Here is a 10707-nt window from a genome sequence, read left to right as displayed (position 1 = left end):
TTTTAAAGAGAGGCTGGATGGCCATCTGTCAGGAGTGCTTTGATTGTGTGTTCCTGCCTGGCAGGGGGTTGGCTTGATGGCCTCTCTTGTCTCTACCAACTCTATGATTCTATGTCCCTTCCAATCCAAGTGTTCTTCAAAGTTACCCAACCTCTTATCCACACTAGACAAGTAGTTTCAAAATTCAATTTTAAATTTAGTAACATGAGACCCCCCACACACACACACTGTAAGGAATTCCATAGAAGCAGAAATAAAAGGCTCTTTGGTGAAAAAGACCGTTTATTCAGACATCTTCGAAAGCTCAAGTACACGCAGTGGCAGGAATGACACTTCCTGCCAGAAGCACAGGTTATAACTCTATTCATCCCATCCCCCTTCCTGCTTCCCATGGGAACGGAGTCCTCATCTCCCGCGCAGAGATAAGGTCTCCGCCGATGAAGCTGGCCCATCGCCCGGGCTGTGGAATGCACTCAAGGTTACTTTACCATCAACACCATTGAAACCCTTACACTCTGCCTCCCTTAAAGAAGACCCCTCCCCCCCAGGTTTATGCGGAAAGGCGCGGTGGAAAGCAGAAATAAGGGTGGGGGCCTCAATATTTTCGGAATAAACCCATTGATTATACCCAGAGGAATATCCCACCCAAGAGACTAAATATTGCAAGCGTTTGCGATTAAAGCGAGAGTCCAGGATGGCGTCAATTTCGTAGTGCTTGTGACCATCAATAATAGTCGGTGGGGGCCTCTCCGGCGGGTCGTGCCAGGCATCGGAAGCGGGAGCCTCCTTGAGCAAGCTGGAATGGAAGACAGGATGAATGTTACTAAGAGAGTTAGGCAAATCCAATCGGGCAGTGACATCATTAATCACTTTAGTAATCTGAAAAGGTCCCACGAATCTTTTGCCAAGTTTGGAAAATTTATGCACGTCTCTGAGATTTTTAGTAGACAAATACACCCAAGCGCCCACACGCAGAGGGAAATCCGAGCGGTGTTTATCCGCTTGCAGCTTTTGGGAATCCTTAGCCTGTTGTAAGGCGGTCTGGACCGATTTCCACCCCTCGGCTAGGGATGAAATCCATTGTTGAAACTCTGGAGGGTCCAAAGCTGTCGTGGGTAGTTGTGGCAACGGCGGGAAGGAGCGACCAGACACAATTTCAAAGGGGGTTTTCTTTGTACTGCTATGAACCGCATTGTTATAGGCGTATTCCGCAAACGGAATGAGCTTGCACCAATTGTCCTGGTGGTAGTTGGTGTAACAACGTAAATACTGCTCTAGGGTTCTGTTCGTTCTCTCCGTCTCACCGTCACTTTGAACGTGGTAGGGGGCGGCGACCGCCGGGGCGGCCCCCAACAACCCCAAAAACGCCTTCCAGAACTTTGAAATGAATTGGGGGCCGCGGTCGGAGACCACCTTAACGGGGGCGGAATGTAGACGGTAAACATGTTGAATGAACAGCCGTGCCAACTTAGGAGCGGAGGGGATGGAAGCACACGGAATAAAATGGGCTTGTTTGGAAAATAAGTCCACCACCACCCACAAAACCGTGTTGCCATGACTGTCGGGCAAATCTGTAATAAAATCCATGGAGATGACTTCCCAAGGGCGGGAGGTCACCGGGAGAGGTTTCAACAGCCCATGGGGCTTTCCTGGAATGGTTTTGGCTTCTGCGCAAACCGAGCAACCTTTAATATACGCCTCAATGTCCTTGCGCATTGCGCGCCACCAGAACTGACGGCGGGCTAAATGCAGAGTTTTCAGAAAGCCAAAATGTCCAGCCGAGCGGGCATCGTGGCAGGCTTCAAGAACCTGCTTGCGGAGGGGGGGAGGCACGTACCAACATTCCCCCCTCCGCCAAACTCCATTCTCCAAACGCAATTGGGAGTCACTTTCCTCCGCTGGAGGCTCGTGCAGCCCCGCCTCCTCGAGTTCCCGCAGGAAAGGAGAGACGAGACTAGGAATGGGCGGTGGAGGAGGAGTGGACGTTTGAGATCGGGTGACAGCCAGCCCCAACTGGGAGGGGGAGAGAACAGTGCGTGGAATGTCTCGTAAGGCAGCTCCACCCCCCTCCCCGGGTAGGCGCGAGAGCGCGTCAGCCAGTTTATTGGTTTTCCCGGGGAAAAAATGGACTGTAAAAGAGAAACGAGAAAAGAAATCGGCCCAACGGAGTTGTTTTGCGGACATCTTGAGGGGGGTGGAAAGAGCGGCCAGGTTTTTGTGATCCGACCAAACCTGAAAGGGGTGTTTAGCCCCCTCCAGCCAGTGGCGCCAAGTGGAGAGTGCTACTTTGATGGCCGCAGTCTCTTTATCCCCTACAGTCCAGTTGAGTTCAGCACCAGAGAATTTCTTAGATAAATAAGCACACGGAACCAGCCTACCATCTTTATTTTTCTGCAACAGGGCTGCCCCAAGTGCTTTGTCCGAGGCATCCACGTGAACCACAAACGGGAGATCTGGGTCTGGATGCTTTAGGATAGGTTCGGTGGTAAAAGCAGACTTTAAGAGTTGAAAGGCTGTTTGACACTCCTCAGACCAGGAAAGGGGGGCCCCGGGCTTGGCGGACAGTGGATCTTTACCCTTAGTGCGTAAGAGGTCTGTGAGAGGGAGGGTCAGTTCAGCGAATTGGGGTATAAAGTCACGATAGAAATTAGCAAAACCAAGAAAAGATTGGAGTTCTTTGCGGTTGGTGGGGGCAGGCCATTGAAGGACCGCGTCAATTTTAGCAGGATCCATTTTCAAGCCCTCGGGCGAGATCCGGTAACCCAAATAGTCAATGGAGGTCTGGTGAAAACAGCATTTGGAGAGTTTGGCAAAGAGAGAGTTGTCGAGTAAGCGTTTCAATACCTCCCGAACCAATGTTTCATGTTCTTCTATGGTTTGTGAATAAATTAACACGTCATCTAAGTATACCACAACTCCCTTGTATAATAAATCATGGAGAACTTCGTTGATAAGGGCCATAAAAGCCCCGGGGGCCCCACTTAACCCGAATGGCATTATCAAGTATTCAAACTGTCCAAATTTTGTGTTAAACGCAGTCAAGTGTTCATAGCCTTCAGCAATTCTGACCCTGTAGTAAGCTTCTCTCAAGTCCAATTTAGTAAAAATGCGTCCTTTGCCCAGTGCATCTAAAAGGTCTTTGATCAAAGGCAAAGGATATTTATTGGACAGGGAGACTGCATTGAGACCTCGATAATCTGTGCAAAGCCGTAAAGACCCATCTTTTTTCTTCACAAACAAAACGGGAGCAGTGTGTGTGTGTTTGGTAGCCCGTCGTATGAACCCGCGAGCGAGGTTCTTATCCAAGAAGGCACGAAGTTCCTTCTCCTCATTGGGACTCATACGGTAGATTCTACCTTTGGGCAGTTGCGCCCCTGGTTGTATAACGATTTTGCAGTCAGTGTCTCTATGGGGTGGCAACTGATCGCATTCTTGCTCCTGAAAAACTCTGGCTAGATCATGGTACGCCGGTGGGATGCCAATAGAATCGGGAGCAATCGCTGATGAAGCCAGGGAGGGGGGTGTGTCAGGAGAAGTTGGGTTTTCCCCCCAATTCATGTGTTCACCGCAGGGAGGGTCAGTGAATTCTAAGATCCGTTCTTTCCAAATGAACTTTGGTTCATGTAACAATAACCATGGCATGCCCAAAACTATGGAGTGTTTGGCCACTGGCGCCAAAATAAAACTAATTTTCTCCCAATGGTCGGCGCAACGGAGGAGAACCGGTTGTGTTTTGAACTGGGCCGGTCCTTCGTTCCCGAGGGGGCTGCCGTCCATTTGGGTGAATGGTATGGGCTTAGCCAGGGGAATTTGGTCCAGACCTAGCTCCTTCTGCCACCTGGGGCTGCCGTAAGCAATGGGAGCAGCCAGAGTCCACAAGGGCCGAGGCTATAATGCGAAAGTGTGTTTAGCGGGGTTGGCCAGAAACGCTTGACACAGTAATGGGAGCGCTGCCTTCCCTCACCGCGTCAGGAGTCGGCCCCCTGTCCATGGGGGCTGAAGAAAGGCAAATGAAGCCGCTTCCCCCTCCTCTGGGTCGCCTTCGATGACCGCTTTAGATGAGCCCGCCGGAGGCGCCCCGGACTATGCGTGGTGGCTTGGCAGATGGAGTGCGCGTAGCTGGAGCGGTTGGTTTTTGTTTCTTGGGACAGTTGACGGCTAGATGACCTGGCCCTCCGCAGTAAAGACACAATCCCAGTCGGCGACGGCGCTCAGAGGTGGTTTCCCGGTAGGGGCGGCTGGGCTTGGCTTGGTGGGCGCAGTGGCAGGTTTTAAGCGTGGGCGGCCTCCGGCACGGAAATATTCCAAACGGTATTTCACCTGGGATCCCAACTGGATCCACCTGCAATAGCACGAGGTAACCGAATTAAAAACACCGCTTTCACGCAGCTTGTCAGCCCACAGCATCCGAGAAGTATTTCCGTGATTTCATGCGTTCAGGCCACTCAGGAGGAAGTCGAGTACGCCGCACGGCAATTCACGGGCAAATTCTGCAAACGGGCGGTTGCCTTGCTGGATAGTTTTGATGGTCCGGATAGCTTCATTCTCGGCGCCTGGATCTTGGATGCGCGCATTTGGGGCATGGAGGAATGCGGGCATCGCGGCGAGAGTCTTCATCTTGCAAATCCAAAAGAGTCACTTAACCAGTCGGTTAAGCTGCCCCATCCAGGACTGGATGGCTGTCCCGTATTTTTTCGGGCTCAGACCGGCATAAATCATCATAGTCTTCCAAGCGGGCATTGAGTTGCAAAATGAAGTAGGGTGTTTGGAAGCGGTCCCATCAAAACGGGCTGCATCGGGGGCCTAAAGCAACCTCGCTCCACGGGCTCTTGGCGCTTGCCAGCGCTGCGGTTGCGCTGGTTGAGCAGGTTGGGTAGGCAGCTGTTGTGACGGGGGTTGCCGGAATCGGGGGCGCTGGCGGTGGCCAGGCTGGCGCTAGGGTGGCAGGACTCCAGATACTTGGCCTCCCTGGCCTCGGCATTATCAGTAACAGCATAGACTCTAACTTTAAGCTTCCTGGTTCAAGCTGCCTCCTTAGCTCCCTCTCTAACGCAGCCAGCTCCCTCTCCTTATGGGTCATCGTATCCTGGTGCGCGATGCAGAGCAGCTTTTTCTCGCTCCACTTTAGCCAGTTCGGCCCCGCTTAAAAGCTGCAGTAAGCTCACTTTATGCGCATGCTAGTTGCCTGAACGCTTTCGCGTTACCGCTGTAAATCCAGTCTGGAGTGTTCCAGGACCTTATCAAGCGGACTGGACAGATTCTGCTCATATTGCCGCTGGAGCGCGATCTTTGGCACGGTCCAACTCGAGTTGGACTTCTTGGCGCTTTGCTGGTCCCGGTCCCTCTGCAGGTTTTCGTGCTCTTGTTGCGAATTGTGCCCGCTCCTCCTCCCATAGCTGGCGCTCACGGTTCCATGCTGCTTGGGCATCTCGCAGTCGCCCCACTTCCTCATCCCAGTCCTCTCTCGGCGGGAGAGGGAACAGATCCGGCTGGGAATGCAGGCTTTCTTCGGACTCTTCGTCAGTCTGGAAGCTGGTGACATCGGAGCCATCGGAGCCACCGGTGGCTCCCCGGGGCACCTTGCGTGCGGTCGCTGGCCCGGGATCAGGTGGGTCCGAGTGGAAGACGGCACGGATACCCTCCTCCCAATCCCAGGTTTAGTCCCAGTGTCCTTCGATCGGGCCCCAGTGCTGTGCCACGGTGGTTCTTTTGGAGCATCACCGTAGGCCACGAGTCCAGGAATCGCTCAATGGATTCCTGCTGCCGCATGAAAGGTGGTCAGGCCCGCTTCCTCCATGACAGGTTGCATCTGAGGTTTGTAATCCACACCTAAAACGGGTAGAGATCCGATCCACAGGCGCTCGATCCATAGACAGCGCCCCAAACGACTCGCTGGAAGTCCCTCATGGTCGCCACACGTCCCTCGCTCCAACGGAGTAAAGGATGACTCGCGCTGATACGAGGACGGGAAAGAGCCACCAGCGAGGCCCGCTCTCCTGCCGGTTCCTCCAGATCCAGAAGGGAAAGGTCGGAGCCCTCTTTGGGGGCTACCGCACCTTCCGCAGTAACATTCAACCTCTCCATGTCGAGACACTAGAGGTCCACTGCACTAGTGAGATAGATGGATTAGGATTCCTGCCACAATGTAAGGAATTCAATAGAAGCAGAAATAAAAGGCTCTTTGGTGAAAAAGACCGTTTATTCAGACATCTTAGAAAGCTCAAGTACACGCAGTGGCAGGAATGACACTTCCTGCCAGAAGCACAGGTTATAACTCTATTCATCCCATCCCCCTTCCTGCTTCCCATGGGAACGGAGTCCTCATCTCCCGCGCAGAGATAAGGTCTCCGCCGATGAAGCTGGCCCATCGCCCGGGCTGTGGAATGCACTCAAGGTTACTTTACCATCAACACCATTGAAACCCTTACACACACTTTCCTTTGCATCCCTGCACATTTTTGTATTTAACTTGTGGTTTCTTGCCTTGCCAATTAGGTTACTTGTGTCTTTTTTGCCATTGTCTGAAACATGCTAATGAGTCAGCTTGCGGAATGGCTTGAAACAAAAATAACATCCTTGGTGAGAGATTCATTTTTCAGCACAGATTAAAAATGTTCAGCAGGAAAAGGTACCTGAAGTTCTCCTGTCTTCTCAGACGTTGGGGACACGATGGTGAAAAAGCCACTGATCGGATGACTCGGGGACAGCTGTGAGAGCCCCCCGATCTGGACACGCCCGATGGGAAGGTGGTCCGTTCTGGTCATTACTTCCAGTACAAGGACACCCATATCTACAGGAAACAAAGTGGGATTAAACGAGTGGCTGGTTTGGCGTACAATTAAAAAATAGGTTTGTTCTCACAACTGGAGAAAAGGGCAATTAAATATCAGAGTTATCTTCTATATAAAAAAGATGGTCTCGCTCTGCCTCTTAAATAGTCCTTTACTATTCCCCAGTGAACTTCAACAGACATGAAGAAACTATGAGAATGAACAAAATTTGGCCACCAGTACTTAAAAACACTAGAATCAAGACAAGGGTTAGTGAACACCACCCAGACACAGGATGTCTCTCTGCAGGAAGCAATTAAATGGATTAAAATGCCAGGCAACTGCTATGCAGATACCCTCACTAATTTGATTATGCAACTGTCAGAACATGTGTTTAGATGAGCAAAATCTAAATGATAGCTGGACCCTCCTTCTAGCACAGGGGTCGGGAACCTTTTCCCCTCAAAGAGCCATTTGGCTCACCCTCCCCCGCTCCCCCGCCCACTTGCTCGCTCGCGCCCCCACCGCCCGCTCACCCCCCCCCCGCTGCAGGGCGGGCGAAGAGGGTCCCGGCGGCTCGGCCTGGCCGGCCGCCGGGCAAGTGAAGCGCCCGCCCTGCTCCTTGCAGGGCGGGTGAAGATGGGCCCCGCGGCTCGGCTCATGGAGCCGCAGAACAGCGGCGGAAGAGCCGCATGCGGCTCGCGAGCCGCGGGTTCCCGCCCCTGTTCTAGCAGGTGCCGTGTGCAAATTAGGACTGAGTGCACCACATGTACCGTGTGCAAAACCTGATAAGGTGAGGGCACCTGATTGGTACCACATTTGTATATAGATAGCACAGACAACAGAGTGATTTGTGCCTGAAAACACCTGTGGTCTGGCGAAGCTCTTTGTCAGTAGAGAGCAATAAATAGAACTGCACTGGTGACTGTGTGTCTGTCAGTTCTTGTCTACATTGTGTCCTGCAAGGTGGTCTACTCCGAGTAAATCCGCTGCTTCAACAGCAACTTCAGTCTTACATATCTATGCTAAAATGGGTGGATTCCACTTAACACATGCAAATTACACTTGCAAATTGAACCCTTAATACTTCTAACCAATGCAAATGGTTCTTTCTCCCACCCCGGACATTCCACAGATATATATATATTCCACTTGCTTTACTACTATCAGAACCTCTGAAGATGCCAGCCACAGATGCAGGCAAAACATCAGGAGAAAATGCTACTGGAACACGGCCATACAACCCGGAAAACCAAAACACACTAGTGATGCTGGCCGTGAAAGCCTCCGACAATACAACATATCCTATTTTTAGAATTCCAAGACTCAACATGTACCTGTCAGGTAGGAGATGAACTGCTTTGGGCCACACCGAACAGGGTAGCAGGTGGTGGTTTTAAAAGTTTTCTGTTCCGCCTGAGAAGTGCCCCGGGGAATAAAGACGGTCCCGTCCGAAGTTTCTCCCCACCACCTCACCCGGACGACGACGGAAGCTGGAGGTTTGGTCACCATCCACAAGATTTTGCTGACGGTCAGTTTCAGAAAGCAACGCAGCTGGCCTTCTACCAGGGGCGGCAAACTGGTGGAGGGGGAGACATTGCAAAGGCCTGTGAAAAACGGGAGAGGAGGAATGAGGACTAAAACCAAGCAAACGGAGATTTGCAAAGATTTTCCACCCATCAGTGCTGAATATTATATCAAGGGTTATTTATATTTTCCGTATAAGTAAATATATTTCATTTCTTTATGGATGTCTTTTTTTTCTTTTAAAAAAATCTTATTTATTTGCTGAATTTTAGGTTTTTTCCCCTTTATTCATTTTACTCGGTTTCCTGAAAGAGAGAAAATATACATAGGTGCTACAACCGAGCACCTATGCAAAGTACCCGCTCCTGACCAACCAGAGTGGGAGACAGAGCTACTGGAGCTCAGAAGTCCCCTTGAGCTCTCATCTATATATATAAAAATCTAACAGTGTGTTTGTTCCTGATGGTCTCCCTCAGAAGCGGCTGGATGGATCGTCCCCAAATTTTCACAGGACGTCACTCCCTGTTGCAGGCAGGTAATCGGACCTTCAAACCACCAAAAGTCCATACATGAGCCAGGTAAAACGTCTTTTTCCTGGCGCACCAGGCCATGAAGCTGCCTCTGTTTAACTGTAACCCTTAGAATGTCCGTGCAGCATGTCTGTCTGTGGCCTGAGGCCTTGGGATGTTTATGCAGATGGGCAGAGATGAGCAGTGAAAACAGTAAATAGGTAATACTGGTAGGTAATACGAGTGGAAGTGAAACACATACACACTTTGCCATGCAGGATGTCAGGGGGGGTCCCCCCCACTCACACGCAGGTAACTTTCACTCTCTGTGCCTCACCCACTGCTGCCACACAATACACATCCAGCTCATCCTCACACACCTCACTCTGCCCTCCCTCACATCCAACCACCACTTACCCACTCCCTCACCCATGTTCGCCACAGCTCTCTTTTACTAAAAGTGAACTGGAGTTTGCCTTTTTCTTCTAAGAAAATCCACGGGGTGGGGGCGAACCAACACTACTGGCTCTGCTTCTTTTGCACGTGGCCCTTTAAGAACCCAGACAGCTGGCCTCGATCTGAGCGCCTCACCACCCTGCCTCTGCTGCCTGACTGGGATAGCCTCCTTGCCCCAGTTCTGCCTTACCCAAGCCAGGACTGTGCGTGGCACTCTGGACAGTTCCGCTGTGGAATGGAAAGGGTTACCTTAAACTAAAAAAAAAAAAGACAGCACCATATCACGATGTGCATTGAAAAGGGAAAGAGGGATTCCATTTGACCACCCCAAAAGGCTGTGCTGGGGATCATTGGACCTGCATGGACATCTGTGTGGGTTGCGGACTATGATGAGAAGGAGAATTGCCACAGCAAAGCGTGGCCGGGCCCACTAGTATGGAATAAGTAAGCCAAACTGAAACAAATTAAAGCTGAGAAAAAGGACATTTCCAAAATATTGGCTCCCTCGTCCTGCCTCACACTGACAGTTCGATCCTGAAGAAAATGACTCCCACTCATTTCAACGGGCTTAGACTACTAGAGAATCTCTGCACAGGATTGTCTTGCAAAAAACTAAATATCTTTTAACAATTTATAGTCTTTTTCTCTCGCTGAGACTCAACAGTGGATTTACACAGAGCAAGTCAAAGCCATCAACAAGACGAGGCATCTCATCCCAAACATGCAGGAGTAGTTACGGCAGCTCCTGGCTGTCAAAAAAAGTGACGGCTCGCTTGTGGCACGCGACAGCATCCGGAGCTTCACAAAAACCAGTTTTGTTTTTTTTTTAGTGCAGATAAGATTAAGCGAAAGGAGCCAGGTGCAAATCTGGCTGTGAAGATTTGCCAGTTTTAACGCAGATGCAATTCAGCAAAGTTTTTGGTGTTGGAAGAAATGTCCCTTTCTTGAAGCAGAGACCCTGGTGAAAATACTAGCGAGTACCGTCATGACTATAATGAAATATTTTCGCAGAGTTTCTGACAGTGGGTTTTTTGACACGTTTTCAAACAAGCCCAGGGGGCAGAGTGGTAAGCTGCAGTACTACAGTCAAAAGCTCTGGTCGTGACCTGAGTTTGATCTCGACAGAAGTGGGTTTCCGGAAGCCAACTTGACTTAGGTTGACTCAGCCTTGAGTGCTTCCAAGGTCAGTAAAATGAATACCCAGCTTGCTGAGAGTAAATTGTAGACAACTGGGGAAGGAATGGCAAACCACCCCATAAACATAGCTGGCCTAGTAAATTTTATGTCACCCTATCAGTAGAACACGAGCCTGCTCTCTCATCGACATGACATCCCTTCCAATATTTAAATATAGCTATCATGTCACCCCTTAACCTTCTCTCCTTCAGAGTAAACATCTGCAGCTCCCTAACCTCAGGGCACGGAATCCAGACCTTTGACCATTT

At 50.6% G+C, this 10707-nt stretch overlaps 1 protein-coding gene across 1 annotated transcript in view; it reads right to left on the bottom strand.

Moving 5' to 3' along the window:
- Positions 1–10707, bottom strand: part of C2CD3 (C2 domain containing 3 centriole elongation regulator) — a 127801-nt gene that overhangs the window by 113919 nt on the left and 3175 nt on the right. Inside the window, exons 2-3 of the mRNA XM_048493000.1 lie at positions 8108–8377; positions 6633–6790 (exon numbers count right to left, since the gene is read on the bottom strand). Of these exons, the coding sequence (XP_048348957.1) occupies positions 6633–6790; positions 8108–8377 (428 nt within the window). The remainder of the gene's footprint in view (positions 1–6632; positions 6791–8107; positions 8378–10707) is intronic.

This window comes from Sphaerodactylus townsendi, linkage group LG04 (assembly GCF_021028975.2).
Source record: "Sphaerodactylus townsendi isolate TG3544 linkage group LG04, MPM_Stown_v2.3, whole genome shotgun sequence".
Classification (NCBI taxonomy): Eukaryota; Metazoa; Chordata; class Lepidosauria; order Squamata; family Sphaerodactylidae; genus Sphaerodactylus; species Sphaerodactylus townsendi.
The sequence above is the reverse complement of the archived record's forward strand: the minus strand, read 5'-3'. Positions and strand labels throughout refer to the sequence as shown.